Genomic DNA, 18,922 nt, shown 5'->3' with positions numbered 1-18,922 from the left:
GGCGTGGAGCTGGGGTTCATGACCTTAACCAGCAGAGTTGTGATTAAAGAACCAGCTGCTGGTTAGGATGTAGAGTACTTCCGACTTGTTGGCTGATGAGAACTAAATCTGCTCCACACACACAGGGTAGTTTCCAAGAAATAAACTTACTTATTGAGTGCTATTTTCTGTGTGCATATAAACCCTTAAACATTAACCTATGACCATCGACAGATTGACCTGTGATCTGTCTCTGTCCCTGGATAAGTAAATAAGGCCACAGTTTCATTTCTTGTCTGTGTCTTGTTGGTTGGAAACCTGAGAGACCTGCATTATTTTCACACATCTACGATATATCCTGTAGATACTGAACTAGTTTAAGCTCAGCTTAGGAGTCAAGTATGGTGGCTTATGACCATTCAGCAGAGACAGGAGGATTACTGCAAGCGTTAGGCCAGCCTTGGCTCCATGGGGAATTCCAAGAGAACCTAGGCTACAGCATAATACCTTGTTTCAGAATAATGAAAATAAGGGGCCTGTTGTAAAGCGCCTGCCACTCGAGCAGTTCTGTGACCCCAACTTTGAGTCCTTAGCACCTAAGCTGGGCGTGGTAACATTTGCAACCCTAGTTCTCCAAGGTTGGGTACAAGCAGATCCCTGGAGCTTTTTCTTCAGGCTAGCTTTGTTGATGAGGCCCAGGTTCGGTGAGAGCCCCCGTCTCAAAAGGCCAAGTGGAGAAACGTTGAGAAAGACACCCCCCATGTCAACTTCTGCTCCATACATGCACACACCTACATGAATACATGTATCCATCACACACATATGAAAATAAGTAAGTAAATAAATAATTGAAAATTGAAGACAAAGAAAAGATGTTCTAAGGAGACAGTTTTGTGGAAAAGATGTCTGACATTCCTCTTGTTTCTTTCTAGGGACTCCTAACTCTGAGAGCATTGTCTTCCCTCAAGACAAAGTGATTCTTGCAGGCTCGGACATAACATTTTGTTGTGTAAGTCCAACGAAGGTGAAGTTTGGACAGATTGGCAGTACACCTCAAACTCTTATCCATCTTTATGGGGAAAGCGTTGCCATCCATATCCGGAATATTTCTGTTTCTGAGAACAGTGGAACAAATGTGGTTTTCACAACAGATGATAACGTGTATGGAACGGTTGTCTTTGCAGGCTGTAAGTATATCATGTTAAGTAGCTCCTTCTAGCCTGTGTGGGCCCTCGTCCAACCTTAATCTCTTTTCTGCTAGCTGATTCTCTTTCTTCTGTATTTCCTTATCATTGATGCAAATACTATACAAAGGCTCTAGAACCCTTGTATAGGAGCCTGGAACTTATTTCCTACATACTTATTTCTATATCAGTTTTGAGTTTCATATTAAGGTTGAGACATCTAGCAACTGAAGTTGAATTTAAATTCCTAACTTCATAGTTGAGTCAAAGCCTTAGTATGTGTAGTATTTAATTGGATATTGCTTAGGAATAATTTCATACAATTAGTTTCCCATTTAACCAATGTAAGCTCTTAAGTACCCAGGTTTAAATATTATGGTGATTTTGATAGCATTCTGTATCTTTCCCAACCTTTAAGTAGCATATTTGAGGACGACCTGAAGATGAAGGGTGAGAAGTCTTATTCTTCAGGTAGTCTGCCTGTACTGTGGATGCCCTTGCTCAGGGAGACCTTTGTTAAGGTGATTGATCACTCCTGAAGCCTAAAATGTGTCTGGATATTGTAGTGGTGAGCTGCTCTGCCCATGCAGCTTATGTCAGATGTCCTCAGATAATTACGTGTTTGGGACTTTAAGTTTTACCTCCTCCCATATGGTGCCACCTGCAGCAATGATGCCCTTGTTTCCAGTACTGTGAATTTGTAAGTTCTAAGGTGGGTCTCTGGGTCTCATGGTTAAAGGCATGTGAGATAGTTGGGAGAATTTTCTGATGTTTCTTTAGTCTCTTCTGGTGATTTCTCTCTTGTCACTTAGTAAACTATTGTAGCACTGCAGGGTCTTGGATATCGTTGGCTGAATGTATTCCTAGCTACTTGATGTTTTTGTATGTTACTTTAGCTTTGGTTTGGGTTTTGGAGACATGGTCTCATTGTATATCCCTAGTTGGCCTGGAATTCCTAGGTCATCCAGGGTAGACTTGAATTCACAGAGATCAGCCTGCATTTACTAGAGGGTAGGATTAAAGGTGTGTGCCACCATGGCCCCACTTAATAGCTTTTTAAAAAACTGCATTTTATGTTTGCTGCTGCATTAAAAAACAGGTCATTTGTATCTAGATTTACCTAACCTCAATTTAATTCTTTTATAAATTAATTTGTTTGATCAGGAAATCAAGACATTTCAAATATTTTCCTCTCATTTTTTCTCCTGTCACACCCCCTATTCTTTTTAATTTATTCTTATTATTTGGACTTTAAATAGATTACTTAAATGTTCACACTCCACATCCTAAAATAATCATCATTCTAAATATATTCCAGATTTCCACATGTAATTGTAATAAAGTGGTGGGTAATTTTGCCTTAGGTTTAAAATAACTTTCAAAATAAGCATACCAGTGTTTATTTAATTGTCTAATTGTAAAACTGTCAGTGAAACATTCACTAATTATCCTCAGTATTAGCTAAAATGTCATTGGAGGAGCCTGTGAAATCTCAGCAAATAAGGACACTCGCCACACAATCCTGTGACTTGACTGTGGTCCTTGGAACCCACATAAAGATGAGAGAGAGAGAGGCAGCTCCACCCAGTTGTCCTCTGACTTCTACACAGGCTCCATAGCACAAATGCCCCCACCTATCACGCACACACGCAGTATTAATAAACAAAAAAACTTAAAGCATTCCTAGGATCTCTAGGGAGAGTATAGGAAGAAATTCTGTTTTCGTTGACAACTAGGTACTACTTGAACAATTCAGTTCCTTTGAAAAACAAAATTACTGTTACAGAATATTTCACCAGGCATATACATGGTTTTTAACTCTCACAGAAAATGAGAACCATTTGTGTACATGCAGCATTAAGATAGATCAGTGTCTATTTATGTTTGGTGACATAGGACTAGAGAGATCAGTTTCTACAGTCAAGTGCCAGGCTGTGGCTTTCTTAGCTATCACTTTAAAGTTTTTGCACCTTCCTCCCAGCATTGACCTTTTTCTTTTTCCTCTGCCCCAAAGTAAAGGCAGATCGAACTGCTTCTGTATCTGCCATGACTTTTGGCAGGCTCGATACTTCTTTCTCAATCACAGTGTGTAAACAGATGGCAGATGACAGTCGTTCCAAACTGTAGATTCTGTTGACTTAACTCAGAAGACTTTGAGGTCAAGTTTAAGGGAAAAGAAATTTAGTTCATCTCTCAAGTTGCTGTTGGGAGTTTACACACCAGCCGAGTTGAGAGTCACTCTTTAGAGTATTTTAACCTAGTATTTCTAATGCGATACAAACTGTAACAACCCATCTTGCAGAAACAGCAATAATTGCTGCACTATTCAGAGGAGGAAATGTATAAACAGCAAATTATTTTAAGGGAGTGACGCAAAATCTCATTTAACATACCATGAAACTGCAGTTTGGGGGAAAATATATGTAACTACTTTGTTTTTCTTTTTCCTTTTAGATCCGCCTGATGTTCCCCAGAAGCTGAATTTTGAGACACATGATTTCAAAGAGATTATATGTACCTGGGATCCAGGGAGGCCAACAGGTCTGGTGGGCCCACGAGAAACAGATTACACTTTATTTGAAAGGTAATGGTAGCCAGGAGAGAGCGTTGGTAGCTAGAACCTCAGAAGGACCTATTGAGCGCCATAGGGAGTCTGGTCCACTGCTGCCACACAAGTGACCAGGCTGTGTTGGCATCCTCTGTCCTGTAACAACTGCAGATGGCCACCATACAGATGCCGTTCTATGCCTCCTCCGTCCGAAGCCTCACAAGAGGGGCCCTGGATAAAGGCTGTCGAGGTGGTGGCAGTATGCCCGGTCATTTTCTATATCATACATCATTTCCTTGAGTTTGTGATCAGTCTTTAATTAGAAACAAACTTCTTACAAAGATTAGTAGAAATCTGCCCATGTTTTTTTTTTTTTTCCCCCCTCCTCAATATTTGTATCTTACAATCCTGAAGTTATCTTTCTTTTTAACTGACAGCATTTCGGGAAAAATCATCATACATAAAAGACCGGACACACTTACAAATGAAAGCTATCGATTAGTCTTCCCAGTGCTTCCAGACCAAGAGATCTATAACTTCACCCTGACTGGTCGGAACCCACTGGGACAGGCAGAATCGGTAGCAATCATCAATGTAACTGAAAGAGGTGAGTCCCTGTTGCCAGCCAGTGCCTATAAATAACTACAATAAAAATAACACGTGATACGCCTTGGGACTCATGGAAAGTGACTACAGGGATTAGTGTTCATTGGTTATTTTCTTGGGAGTTTTTTTTTCACTTTTATAATTAATATATCTTATGATTTTTATCTTAAAGCATTAAAACAAATACCTTCAAATTTGACGGTTTTTTTTTTGTTGTTGTTGTTGAAGTAAAAATTTGAGTCATTTAGATGGAAACTATACAAGGCTTTGTCTACTCATTCTTGATTTCTGGACATTGTTTTTTTGAACAGTTTTTGAAAATATTTACAATATTTTTTGGCTTAGAAGTTATTGCAAAAATAAGGAATTGCAACTTTGTGAATCCTTCTATCTTTCCTCAGTGGTGACAACAAAACCAGTACGGTGGCTCTAAGGTTGTCTACGAACCTAGATGATTCATCACACTCAGTTTTGTGTGCATTTAAGAGTGTGTGTTTACACGTGCTGGAGGGGCGACATTGGCAAGTTCCTTTGCATTGCCTGGGCAGTGTGGATCTCAGTGTGATGGCGGCTACCTGTGTCTTCACACAGATACACCACGATCCTGAGCCACACGGAAGTCGTGTAGCAGTCAGCATCGTTACCACACACACACACACCTCGGAGAGATGGCTGTCCGTTACTCTTTGTATTTGTCGTTCTCCGTGTACACTACAAGTCTCCTCAACGTACTTTGATCTCCCCACTGTCTAGTAGTCCCGGCACCAGATGAACAACCTTGAGCACAGTTGGTTCTCTGAGGGCATTGGTGTGATGCTAACAGCTAAAATAAGGCTCGTGGGCTCCACACGGACTGTATTGCTTTTTGGCAGTACAGTAGTAATACCCCTTTGCTCTTCTGCCCACCACATACACATACACTCTGGTTCTGGATTGTTCTTGCTGGGGAGACCTTTTCACCCTAAACATTTACAGGCATTAATCTTTATGATCCTATTTACAGTTGCTCCTCATGTGCCTGTTTCGCTGAAATTGAAGGACATCAATTCAACAGTTGTGATACTTTTCTGGCATTTACCAGGAAATTTTGCCAAGATTAATCTCTTATGTCAAATTGAAATTCGTAAAACTAATTCAGAACAAGAAGTGGTACGTAAAATTCTCCTATAAACTTTCCTTTTTGGTTATTATGAATGATAATAATACTTTATTATATATAATATATTTATTAATAATGATAATAATAAATAATAATCCCAGTTTCAAAAATACTTAAAGCAAACTGACACATAGGAACTCTCAAAATATTTGTTACAGAGATGCACTAAATCAACAAAGACCTTCCATACAAATGTAATGGCAACGTTGTAATTTGCCTTTGAAACAATTATAAAACTGGACAGCCAAGACCATAAGTTCAACTTTTTGCTGTTCAGAACGTTCTCAGGCTGAGTGTATAATACCCGTATAGAGCTGGTATGCAGTAAGTTTTGTGATTAAGAATTAGCCTTTGACTGTAGCCTTTGACTAACTGGCACCAGAGAGTAGAAGGGAATTTTCAATTATTAAGTGCATCAGTGGAAGCAGGTTGTAATTGGTAATTATAAGTCAAAACAGGACTTTTTTTAAATACATTTAAAATAATTCGATTGACTTATACTGTACCCTTTTGTAATTTGTGGCAACTCTGAAGTAAATGGTTCTGTAGTTGAACATTAATTTGGAAATTCACTGGTTTCTGTAAAAGCATTCAGAAGTACACAGTGTGACCTGAAAAGCCACTTTGTAACAAGCAGCTGAGAGTTCTGAGATTTTCCTGGCACACTCATCCTCAAATTTGTGTAAAATTGCTTCATTTTAATGTTACTTGTTTCAATTGAATTTTTTTTTTTTGTCTATTTCCTACATGTTCAGTACCATCCTAGAGGCTTTAGGTGACTTAGGCACACGGCTAAACCATACCATTTGCCTCCAGGATGATTTCCAGTATCTGTGCAATAATGTATTTAATCCTCAAGTTCATCCCTTATTACCAAAGTGGGTTAAAGTTTAATGGTCACTAGTTATTAACTGATTACCAGTACAATGTCTGTATAATTTAACTGACCGTTATTATTTAGATTTAATAATTAGATTAAAAATGCATCCCAGTATTTTATTGACTACTCTATGTGTTAGGTCCTGAGATAAATCCTTTCTCCAGAGACTGGCATTTAGACAAAAGCCAACCTTGTCTCAGGGATTTAAGAAGATAGTTCCTCCTTCTAAAAGGGGTCATTCTCTTTATCTCTGGCAGGAGGGACATATGGCTCCTCCATTAACCTAGGACTGTGGCGCCTGTTAGCATATCAAAGTCTGTGAGCTGAGCGGGTCTCTAGACTCACTCAGTCCCTACTCACAATATCTGTTACAGCGTCATCCTGGGTGGCATGCCCCACCCCCTACCCTAAGCCTCTCTAGCCCCTGAGCTTCCCTTCCCTTCCCCCAGCTTCTCGTATTCCTAGATAACGCAGTCATTTTGGCTGCATGCTCTCTTGGCTCCCACGTGCTCTCTTTGTTCCCTTTCTCTGCTCTTCCTCTCCCAAGCCCCATGTCCAGGCTGTTCAGTCTGGCAGTGTTCCCCTCATAGCTACAGTGAAAACTTTCTCCTCAACCATACATACCCAGGAGCAGTCATGAACTCCTTTTCATTCACTGTGGAACATAATTGTATGGACAAAGTATTTCATAAGAATTAAAATACCATGCGAATACACTACAGAGCAGCGATCTTGATTCGAGACTTAAATAGTTCAGAAAAAAAACAAAAAGTCAAAAAAAAAAAAAAAAAAAAAAAAGAATTAAAATACCATGAACTCGACTGTTCTAATCGCAAACTGGTGGTTGGATTAGGTTACAAGTGTAGACTTTTTTTGTTGTTTTTTTTTTTTTTTTTTTTTTTTTTTACCAAAAAGTATAACGTGTATGGGCATATTATGTATTCATTCACACATGGTATATACATATAAGCACCCATATTTATTTACTTGTCTTCAAATAGCGGAATGCCACACTCAGAGGAGCCGAGGATTCCACTTATCTTATGGCTGTGGACAAATTAAATCCATATACTACATACACTTTCCGGGTGCGTTGTTCTGCTGAAACTTTCTGGAAATGGAGCAAGTGGAGCAATGCAAAGCGGCATTTAACCACAGAAGCCAGTAAGTTAAGGGATGTGGTTAATTACTAATGGAGAGATGGACGGCTGCAAGATAGGGAGACGCCCGGGGACAGTCTCGCGGCCAGGAGAGCGACTTGGACCCGTTTTCTAGGCCCTTGTCTTCTGTAGAAGCTGAGGGCTTAGCTTCATTTAGCACTTCTCAGTTGCTTCACTTTATAAACGGAAGCCACGTGTTAGGGATAATTCTAGCTACCCTAGAGTGAAGTTCCAGGCACCCCCATGTTAGTCACTGACACTGTCCACTGCCTTGCGGTTTGTGTCTTCAAATTCTGACTTGTAAATCTCTTCCCTAGTTCCTTCAAGGGCACCAGATACTTGGAGAGAGTGGAGCTCTGATGGAAAAAACTTAATTATCTATTGGAAGGTAAATATCTTTTGTTGCCTTAGGTGCTTACATTTTTTTGTTTTGTTTTGCCCAAATGCTTAATGTACAAGTGGTAGCTTGGGTTTTGTGGATACTTTACATTGTACTTGCTCATGTCGTATGGAGCTGTACTGACAAATGGTCCATGGAACACAAAGCCACTGAAATGTGTACAAGGAGCTGAGGCTTCCCAGACAGGCTAAGTTTGCCATCTCCCAACCCCATGTTTCTCTTCATTCCTGATTCCCCTGGTGCTGAGAGGGGGTCTTGCCTCAGTCGAGAGCACCCTACATTGATTTTTATGAGGCCCATACCACCGTGTGTGTGTGTGTGTGTGTGTGTGTGTGTGTGTGTGTGTGTGTGTGTGTGTGTGTTGTGCCTTGTGGCTCCCAGGGATTGAACTTAGATCTTCAGGCTTGGCGGCAAGCCCCCTTACCTGCTGAGCCCTCTTGCCAGCCCTTCTCTTGATTTTTGTGTATTTCCTAAGGTTCTTATAACAGTCACCTTATACGTAAAAGGAGAAAAGAATTCATAGGCTAGAACACCATGCCACGCTGCCTTGTTTCCTCTAGTAGGTCAGTCCTTCAGGCCACGTCTTACATTTTTGCTTCTGGAAATTATAAAAATAAACAGTTTTATATTATTTAATGTTTAAATTACTGTGAACTTTTAATACTTAACAGCAAGTGTGGCTCTTTTTTAGTATTTCATGCTTTTTTTTTTTTTTACCATAATCTCAGTGGATTTTAAAATTTGAGTTTCACACTACTGATGGCTTCCTAGTCTCTTGTCACTCTTTATTGGGAACTGAGCCCCAGTTTAGTCCTGATGACCTCACCCAGGCCTTGTGACTTTTGCAGGTTTGAGTGACAGAATTGTTTGTTTTTTTTTTTTTTTTCTGTTTTCCCTAGCCTTTACCCATGAGTGAAGCTAATGGGAAAATACTTTCCTACAATGTGTCGTGTTCATCAAATGAGGAGACGCGGTCCCTTTCTGAGATCCTGGATCCTCAACACAGAGCCGAGATACGGCTTGACAGACACGACTACATCATCAGTGTGGTGGCAAGAAACTCGGCTGGCTCATCACCGCCTTCTAAAATAGCTAGTACGGAAATCCCAAATGGTGAGCGCTTGGGGGAGCTCACGGGAGCAGATGGAAATGGAACGGTTGGGGTGGCTTGTTCTCTCTCGGTGCCAGCTTTCCTCACGTAACCTGCTCCTCCCATGCTCTTCGCATTTTTATGCATATGGAGGACCAAGTACGTGAGTGTCTGCCGCTCACTGAGAGATACAGTCAGCAGTAATTTTTGTTTTGTTTTGAGACAAGATTTTCGCTATGTGGTTCAGGCTAGCCTCGAACGCACTAGATAACCAGGCTGGACTTGGAACAAGCAGTCTCCTGCCTCAGCCTCCTGGGTGACCTCAGTATTGACTTGAAGCCTATAAATGTGTGAAAGATGATAATTGCTTTGTCATAGAGTAACAGAAAGTTCCAGTTGAGGATCGTAGTATTAGGAAGAAATACTCTGACTGTTTGGTCAAAGACCATTTAAACATATCTTTCCAAGACTTAAGAGTTTCTGTACTCAGTGTGTTTTTGCAGCCTGCCGGGCATGGGAAAAGACACTTGTTTTAATTGGCAGCTTTGTGGTAAATTGATAATTTTCTTTCCTTGTGTGTTTTTTATTGTTGTCATTGTTTATAATTTTCTTTATAGGCAATGTCTTGTAGAGTCCAGGCTGGCCTGGAACTTGCTGTGTAGCTAAGGATGACTTTGAACTCCTGATTCTCCAGCCTCCAAACCCAGCATAGAAATTCTTCATATTTCTATGATAAAGTTTCTAAAGGCTAAGTTAGATCATTAACAAGGGTTTTGAAAACCACAAATCCACATAATGTAAACTTAAAGGGTTTTTTTGGTGTTTTCTTCTAAACTGCACACAGATTGCCACGTGCCTTCTCAGCTTCTTCGTGGACTTTTTATAGTATATATTAAGTGCACCAAGTAGTGCGTTTGAACTTGCTATTTTCACACATACGTATACAACATACTTGGATCATCTTTACCCTCTGGCGACCTTCACTAATTCCCCACCTCCACCACCTGCTAGCCTTCCCCTCCCCTCAAAGCTTGACAACTTTCTGAGTCACCAGTAAATGGCCACGTCCACCTCTTCTTCCAGTTACTTCCTGCATTCTTTTCCTGTCCTTTCCCAGTATGGGGACAGCTTTTTATGAGTCCACTCTGGCAGAAGGAAAAACAGTCTGGTCAGGTCCTCTAAGTGTCTCTCAGGGCTTGGTTGAGGTGGTTTCTTGGTACTGACCTGGTTCATTGATTTGTCCTCGGCAGTGACCACAGAGAATTATGAAGCAGGAGTGTATAGCAGGGTTGTTTCAAAGACTTGGCCACACCCAGGCCACAGCACAGCCCTAAACCTAGGCAATGGATGCTGTGGTATGTGCAGGGAAGCAAGGGTCGGAGCAAGGTGTCCAGTGACCCCTCATTTGGCCCTGGTCCTTTTGCAGACTGAGTTATGATGTGTCCTTTTGAGTTACTGTGTTGACTCTGACGGGAGCATTCTGATCCTATATCAGAATGTAGGATCTGCATGTCCTTGAGAAGGTGGTTGGTAGATCTAACTGGTGTCAGCTCTCACCAGTTAACATCTGGCGGCCCACAGCTCTCACTCCCAGAATCAGAGGCTACACAGCCTCAGCTCACATTCACATTGCGGCTTTGTAATCACATTGAGCCAGAAAGCTCTTACATCCAAACCCTCCTATATTCTAAACCAGAGGCTCATCTTGTGTTCAGAAGTAGCTGCTTTATGAACACACATTCATTTGGAAAACCTTCCTTTTTATGGCTTCTTTTTAAACCAAACCCTTACATATAGATTAGTTGGAGAGGTCATTATTTTTTCATGTCCCTGTGGGACACTCCCCCCGCCCTCCATACTGTGCTGTTCCCCACCCTGGTCCCTCACACTTCACCTCCATCCTCCCATGTACCTTAGGCCCAGGTCGAGCAGAAAGGAAACTAAACTTCCCCCGACCACAGTGCCTGCCCTCACTCCCGAGTGTGTGCACACCCGCCCCCACTCCCCTAGTATCTCACAGACTCTGGAAAATGCCTCTGCCCACACTGGTCCTCTCACCTCACGGCTTTGCTCCATCAGCCATTTCCCACTCTGTACTTCCCCTAGATAGTCCTCTTGGGCCAGCGTTTGGGTTGGGATGCAGGAGTCCTGGACCGCAGATGCTCAGCTCGTCCATTTCTGGGTGCTCTGTCCGCATGCTCTGTGTGACTCCTTTTCCCATAGGCTCTGCTCATGATGGATGTTGAGAGCAAGCGTTAATTGTCCCCTGGCCCTTCCCCAGCCTCCTGCCTCCTTCTCTCACCCCATGTGGTCGTACTGTGGTCCTCATCCCGCTGCTAGCCCCCAGTATGTGCCTATGATTCTAGAAGCTCTTCTATTCTCTCCTCAGTTTCTGTGTAATTTATTTTCTGGATAAAGGTAAACGCTGTAGTCATTCCAGTAAGGTTAACACTGCAACACTTCTTTGCTAAACGTTGACGTCTAGCTCAACTACTATTTTAGAATTTGTGTACGCTGAGATAATTTTTATGACTACTGTCCAGTTTTCTTGAGGCTTGCCTTCTGGTATTTCTTGGGACTGACAATAAAATGTCCTTCTCTCCTCGCTGAAGACGACATCATAGTAGAGCAAGCCGTTGGCATGGGAAAGAGGATCTTCCTCTCGTGGCATCACGACCCCAACATGACCTGTGACTACGTCATTAAATGGTGCAACTCATCTCGTTCTGAGCCCTGCCTCATGGACTGGATAAAGGTCCCTTCAAACAGCACTGAGACTGTAATAGAATCTGGTAAGAAGAATTCATGGCTCTCTGAGGCCTTCAAGGGGGGGGGGGTTGGAAAAGCCACACAGATGTGACTAGATGTATGACATTCTAGAGGTATGCCCTGCTTTAATTTGATGTGGCATGTGTGTGGAAAAGACGCACTCTTGGAGCTGGGTTTTCCTTGTCCAGGAATTTACTCTGATAGGTCATCAGAGCACCATAGATTTTTCGTTTGGGGAATTGTGGGTTTTGTTTTTTGAGGTAGGGCCTCAACCCCAGAGATCGCCTGCTGCTGCTTCTGCTGAAAGTAAAAGTGTGTGTGCCCCACCACGCCCAGCTCTGGAAGTGCTCTCCATAGCGTTGTTTGTAATCTGAAAATTACAGATAAGTAGCAGATAAGGGAATCAAGGGTGGTACGTTGATAAAATAGACTTCAGTCGGAGTGACAGTTACGTCAGATGTGAAACGACGTGAGAAAACACAAACAAAGAGGACAGCATAGTGGGTGCCCCTCTGCCTTAGTTTGTCCAGGACCTAGGCCGTTGGACAGCCTCGCCGCCACCGCCAACACTTCCGTAAGATGGGGGCAGAGGGCGACTGGGATGAGCTCTGTCACTGAGCACCTCACTGCTGGTGAGTCTGATCACGTAAGCCACCCTTGATAGGGGCAGCCTGAGAAGCGTGGCACCCCGGGAGGCTTGGATCCCCCAGACTAGCCCTGCTTCTCCTTTGGAAGCAGAGACTCCCTCCCTCCATCGCCCTCATGACTTCTGCTGAAGCAGCGTGTGCCTACGCCTGTGGGGTTTTCCGGACCTAGTGGGTCCGTCAGTCACGATGCTGCTGGAGACATCAGCTCCTGGTCCTTCCTCCGTGTTTGGTGAAGCAAGCTGGAGAGTAATGGGCCCCCAGCGGCTCCTCTCCCTAAGACAGGTTCTTTTTTTGGAAGCGCTGTCAAAGGATAAAAGAGTCCCCCACTGATTAACCACACACAAGTTCAGAGATTTTTCCTTCTGCTCGGGCACTTCTGCAGTTGACTAAAGTCGTGGTGGTCTTCTGAGTTACTTCCTGTCTCCTCTGGCCACCCCTCCACCTCTCCATCCTTCTCATCCCTACACCTGCCCTTCATTCCTCTCATGTGGGGCTGAGGTGACTGAGCCTCTGGTCTCTCCCTCCTGGGATTCGGGAATAAATGGGGTACGCTGGGAAGGGGGCAATGGAGGCAGTGTTTCTGGGAGAACAAGTTGTGGCTGAGATCCCTTAGGATGGGGAGAAGCCGCTGTGGTTAAGTGCCACTGTGTGTGAGCAGGGTCTCTGTGGTGGATGGGAAGACAGAAGCACGGAGTACTTGGGAGAGCGCTCTGGGTCACACAGTTAGAGTGCAGTGGTGCCAGAATTCAAATGCAGAACTAGCCGGGCGATGGTGGCGCACGCCTTTAATCCCAGCACTCGGGAGGCAGAGGCAGGCGGATCTCTGTGAGTTCGAGGCCAGCCTGGTCTACAGAGCAAGATCCAGGAAAGGCGCAAAGCTACACAGAGAAACCCTGTCTCGAAAAACCAAAAAAAAAAAAAAACCAAAAACCAAAAACAAATGCAGAGCAACTTAGAGCTTCAAAAGGCCGGGACTCTTGACTTTTATTACCTGCCCGCTGAGCTTCTGGGCGGAATGCTTCTCTCCTCCTTCTCTTCTGCGGTTTCCTCTCCTTCAGCTCTTGTTTATGATACCTGTAACACCCACCCGGCCCCTTGAGGTGACACACTCTATTTGGTATTGATAATATGCCATTTTAACATAAAAGGAGGCATGGGTTTCTATGCAGTATACAGTCGTAACCTCATGTACACCTTTCCCGCAGTGAAGAAAGGCACAAAGTGGAATGCACTTGGCGGAGCTGAACTTTCCATCAATATTTACTTAGTACTTGGAAGCACGTAGCAAGCACTTTAGGAAAAACAGTGATGGGAGAAAAATTAAATAGAGACAGAACCGCAGTTCTCCCTTAGAGCATGGAGTTTTGAGGTGGTCGACCACCCCGCCGTGACCTGTGGAGTCGAGGTGATCTTTGGGCATGCGGTTTAAAGGACTGCCGTATTAAGCACACTGGAGTGATTGGTCCACACAGGAACTAATACCTCCTGCCTTGTTAGGACGTTGTTAAGGCATTGTCTTCAAGATGAGCCTCTTCACTGCTTTTTACCGTCCTCTTCAGAGCTCGCTTTGAATGGCTTTTTCTCATCTTCGTGGACTTGATTAGTATTTCACCTAAGACCCCACGCTTCTCACGTGAGAACCGTGGCTACTCTTGTCCTGTTTCTTTCCCATGCTTGCCGACTCCTCCATGTTGGGAACGTGGCCCTGTGCGTTTCTGTGTTTCTCACGTCTCACACGTTTTGTTGAGGTGTGTAACTGATGAGACGTTAAAAGGTGCTTCATGGATTGAAGAAAGAAGCAACTAGAAGGGGGTGGAGGGTGGACCCAAGTGTGAGGATGAACGTGTGAGGATGCCATGATGACTCACTTCATGTGCTAACCTAAAATATTAATTGAAAAACAAAACAAAACAAAACCCAAAGATAGTTCCTGTGTGTCTTGCTCAGTGAGTGTTACGAAGAGAAACAAACTCCAAGGCCTGGTTTTTTTGTCCCCAAAACTTTGAGCTAGAGTGGAGTTTTTAGTGCTCTGGGACGAGGGGAGAGATGTCTTTTCTTACACACAAGAAAGCAAAGGCATTTATTAATGCACAGAGAACTGGCTGGATGGCCTCTGGGAAGCTGGAACAAGATGTCAGCCTCAGTCACCTTTTTTTTCTCTTCCGAGAAATGTCATCCGATGATCTTGAAGCTTTTCATTGTTATAGAAGTAACGGTGTTCAAGTTTTGCTTAATACTCCTAAATTTTTACCAATTTTATTTTTTTAAAAAAGTACCAGTGTGTTTTTATAATAAATCTGTTTGCAGTTACATTTGGAAATTTTAGCATGTTATAATTTTTAATGCTTCTAAACTGAATATTCCTGCTTACCTACATAGACTTATGAAGGTTCACTGATTTTGTTCATCCTACAGATCAATTTCAGTCAGGAGTAAGATACAATTTTTACCTCTATGGGTGCACTGATCAGGGATATCAATTGCTGCGGTCTATAATTGGATATATAGAAGAATTAGGTAAGTTAAATGGGTGAGTTACTTAAAGTTTGGCTAAGATGAGAAATTATAAATGGGCAAATAGCGAGAGTTAATCCCCCAAATATATTGAATTTAGTTGTTTAGATCAAAAAAGATCAATTATTTCTATCACAAATTTAGATTTTTTTTATCATTTATTCCCCACCTGCTTGTTTATTTCAGTTTCAGTATTGACATTGAGAAAAGTAAATCATGGCTGTCAAAACCACGTGATTTGTGTTTACAGAAGCTTAAACTTGGAAATGTATTAGGACTTAACAGAGAGGAGACTATGTGTGAAGTCTGTTTGAGTGGTCACTTAGAGATGTGGCCCAGGTTGTCCCTTGGATGTGTGTGTCGTGTGTAAGGGCTGCGATTCCTTCCCGAACGCCGCTGAGTGTAGTGTTAGAAGTGTGGTTCCATGGCCTGCGGAGTTGACGATTGAGTAACGAATACCGTTTAATGCCGAGGCTGGGGAGGTTAGGTGTTGCTGAAGGCGGACAACAATCTCAAATGCCGCGACTGCCCCACCCTTCAGCAAGTGACCTCTTGTGTTGACAGCCCCCATCGCCGCGCCCAATTTTACCGTGGAAGATACATCTGCAGATTCGATATTAGTGAAGTGGGAAGACGTCCCCGTGGAAGAGCTCCGGGGCTTCCTGAGAGGGTATTTATTTTACTTCCAGAAAGGGGAGAGAGAGACGCCTAAGACGAGGAGTTTCGAGACAGGTGAGTCCCGTGCTGCGCTGGTTATGGTGCTAAAATGTATATAAAGAAAAAAGACTTTGACTAGCCATAAAATAAAGGAAAGAAAAGGCTGATGCATAGCTAAGTAATAATTTCCAAAACTATCTGAAAAGGTGTACGATAAATAGCATGTAAATCTTTAAAAGTCAAAATCAGGTATTTTTGAATCCTTTCATTGTAAGTCCCACAGAATGGTGACCATTTCTTGCTAGTGTTGCATTATCTATACCAGAGCATATTACTCATTTTTAGTGTGATTTTACATTTGATAACAAAAGAGGCAGAAAAGCAACAACAACAAACAAACAAACAAAAACCATTAAAAAAAAATGGTTTCTGAGCCCCAATTATAATCAGGAATCAAAATGGTGGCAGACTTCCCTGTCAACAGACACTAGACGGTACCACAGCAATGTCCTCAAAATACTGAGCCACTCTTATTTTCAGCCTCAAAGTCTGCACTCTGCCTCTCTGCTGGTCAGTAGCAGAATAGAAAGAAGATTTTCTAGACTTGCAAAGGCTGGGAGTGTTTCCTTCCCCTGTCCTGCCTTTCTCTGGAATCTGCTAGAAGGGAGAAGACCCCGCTTCTAGTGTGGAAAAGAAGTGAGGAACACCCAGAAGGAACTGGAGAATGGGGTAGAGTAGATGGAGAGCCCAGCATGAGCCAGGGTCCAGAAAGGAGCTGGAGAGTGGGGTAGGGTAGGTGGAGAGCCCAGCATGAGCCTGGGTAGCTAGAGAAGCAGCCCCCATTGGAAGGAAGCAGGAACCCAGGGGGTGGGTTTTTCCATATGTGGAGAATGTACTGAGCTTCCACTGAAGCATATGGGAAGAACTGAGAACTTAGTACATAGAAATTTTAAGAAAATTGAGCAAAAGAGGGCGGAAAGCAATTACAATAGGAAAAAAAATGCAAATATACCAAGTCGCTTTAAAAAAAAAATCAGTGACTAATCTTCATGTGGTCATAGCCATGTGAGCACTGAATTCACCCACCCAGTGTGGTGATGCCGCTCTGTGAATGTGGTGGGGGAGGGGCAAGGGGAGTCTAAAGGAGTTAAATCCTCATCCATCCTTTCTGAACACAAATAGACCAAGAGCCGGTAAACTCAAGAAAGGATACCTGATTTCTAAGTGGTTGTAGAGGCAAGGGAGGGACCAGGAGGAAACCGATTCGTTTTGCCTCTCGCTGTCTATTACTGCTTGGTTCTTTAAACTCCCATCCTGCGTGATTTTGATTGAGACTTTCACGAATAAAAGAGTCAAACGATCTCCACCCTTCCCTTTGAAGTGACCCAAAGGCATCCTCACAGCGTCTTCTTTTTGAGAATTCCCACCACGTGGGTCCTTTCCTAAGAAGGGCTGAGGTCATGTCCGCTGCTCTTCCTTCACCTTCGCCCTGTCTAGCCTCTGCTGCTTCCGAAGGGTCTGTTTTGGGTGCCTTGGCGTTTCAGGGCTTTTCTCTTAGTCACCGACAGGAAAATGACCTCTGTGGATTGCCTGCCGTATGCCAGGCATTGTTCTAAAGAGCACCTGGAAACTTTGCCGGTCACTGGGAGCCAAGCCGTGCTGTCCCCTTGCAGAGTCAGAGAAGCCTGAGTTTAGCGTAATTTAGAAGGTGTGACAGGCAAGGCTAGAACCGACTGTGGCCCCAGAGCCTTGGCTGGGTGTGGCCAGCAGCCAGACTTGCTTTCCAAAGGGTGCCTGGCTGGATGTCCGAGTGTTTATAAAGTGACCTTAGAATGAGTGAGAATATTCTTCGCTTTAGGTCATTCTGACATCAAGCTCAAGAATATCACTGACATATCCCAGAAGACGCTGAGGATCGCTGATCTTCAGGGTAAAACCAGTTACCACCTGGTCCTGCGAGCCTATACACATGGTGGCCTGGGTCCAGAGAAAAGCATGTTTGTGGTGACCAAGGAAAACTGTAAGTTCAACACTGCCCTAGAAACACCTTTGCCACTAAAGTGATAGTGTCTGTAGCATCTGGGGACTGCCCACAACCCTAAAATTATTTGCATTGCTACTTTATAACTATAATTTTGCTACTGTTATGAATCATAATGTAAATATTTTTTTGGGGGGGACACAGAGGTTTGGCAAAGGGGTCACAACCCACAGGTTGAGAACCACTGCTCAAATTTTCACATTTTTATGTCAGAAAGAGGACAGTGTTGAAAGGCTATGAGAGGACTTTTTATTTTGTTTTCTTGTCAGTTATTTCAAATTACTTCCTGATGAGTATATAAGAAATTAATTAATTTCGGGCATGCACTCAAAGATCTCCAATCAAATCCAGGTTAAATATTTTCCCAAGCTAGTTTGATTTTAATATTTAGGGAAATGTGTAAGAAACATTCTTTAAGCGTTAGTAAAACGCCACACCTCTAAGTCTGAGGTGGGGCAGTAGACAAGGGTAATAGCCCTTGCTGCCCCTCACCATGACAGGCAGAGCTTCGGCTCAGCTCCAGTCTTCCCCTCTACCAGGATGGAGTTCGTGTCCAGGTCTGAAGTACAGAGCCATGAGACTGTGGGGCACTGAAGCACTGTTTCCGTGGGAGGTGATTTCGTCCCCTCCAAGACAACTTGGCAATGTCTGGCGTTTTATTTTTGACTGTAACTGGAGTGCTATGGGCATCTCATGGTTAGAGACCAGGATGTGGCTAAGCCTCCCACAGACACAGGACAGTCCTTCCCACCCCTCCTCACACCAGAAACATCTGGCCTACATGTCGCCAGTGGCAGGGTCGAGCAATTCTACTCAACAGAACATTTCAGTGTCCCTGGATCACTTAGATTTTTTTTTTTTGTCTCTTTGAATAATAAATTTAAGTGTAATTCTAATTTAAGTTGATTCTATACTCAGTACTTCCAGTGGTGATTTTCAATATTTATAACTGTTTCTTTGCAGCGGTGGGATTAATTATCGCCATCCTCATGCCCCACTGTGGGCCAGGTTGGGAGTATCACTTTTTGTTGGTGCAGGCTTGGCTGTAGATGGTAGGTCAAGTTCATAAGACGCATTGCACTTTTAGCTATCGGATGAGCGTCGTTTAATTAGGTGGAATATGATGATCTGTTGATTTTATGTGATCGTGTTGCAGAATGTTTGGTGTATGCATTATTGTGATCGTGGTGGACTTCTCACGGAGGCCAGGAACTGGTGTGCACCACAGAACCGCCTCATTATTCCAGCTCATGGGTACTCACTAGTTGGTAGTGCCAACAGTATTCGC

At 43.2% G+C, this 18,922-nt stretch overlaps 1 protein-coding gene across 1 annotated transcript in view; it reads left to right on the top strand.

The window, feature by feature from the left end:
* Lifr (LIF receptor subunit alpha) overlaps positions 1 to 18,683 on the top strand; it is a 48,533-nt gene extending 29,850 nt beyond the window's left edge. Inside the window, exons 7-18 of the mRNA XM_037209585.1 lie at positions 912 to 1,166; positions 3,618 to 3,747; positions 4,149 to 4,318; positions 5,321 to 5,466; positions 7,358 to 7,520; positions 7,834 to 7,904; positions 8,816 to 9,029; positions 11,619 to 11,798; positions 14,838 to 14,939; positions 15,501 to 15,668; positions 17,452 to 17,613; positions 18,598 to 18,683. Of these exons, the coding sequence (XP_037065480.1) occupies positions 912 to 1,166; positions 3,618 to 3,747; positions 4,149 to 4,318; positions 5,321 to 5,466; positions 7,358 to 7,520; positions 7,834 to 7,904; positions 8,816 to 9,029; positions 11,619 to 11,798; positions 14,838 to 14,939; positions 15,501 to 15,668; positions 17,452 to 17,613; positions 18,598 to 18,683 (1,847 nt within the window). The remainder of the gene's footprint in view (positions 1 to 911; positions 1,167 to 3,617; positions 3,748 to 4,148; positions 4,319 to 5,320; positions 5,467 to 7,357; positions 7,521 to 7,833; positions 7,905 to 8,815; positions 9,030 to 11,618; positions 11,799 to 14,837; positions 14,940 to 15,500; positions 15,669 to 17,451; positions 17,614 to 18,597) is intronic.
* Positions 18,684 to 18,922: the final 239 nt, after the last annotated feature.

Source organism: Peromyscus leucopus, chromosome 11 (assembly GCF_004664715.2).
Source record: "Peromyscus leucopus breed LL Stock chromosome 11, UCI_PerLeu_2.1, whole genome shotgun sequence".
Taxonomy (NCBI): domain Eukaryota; kingdom Metazoa; phylum Chordata; class Mammalia; order Rodentia; family Cricetidae; genus Peromyscus; species Peromyscus leucopus.
The sequence above is the reverse complement of the archived record's forward strand: the minus strand, read 5'-3'. Positions and strand labels throughout refer to the sequence as shown.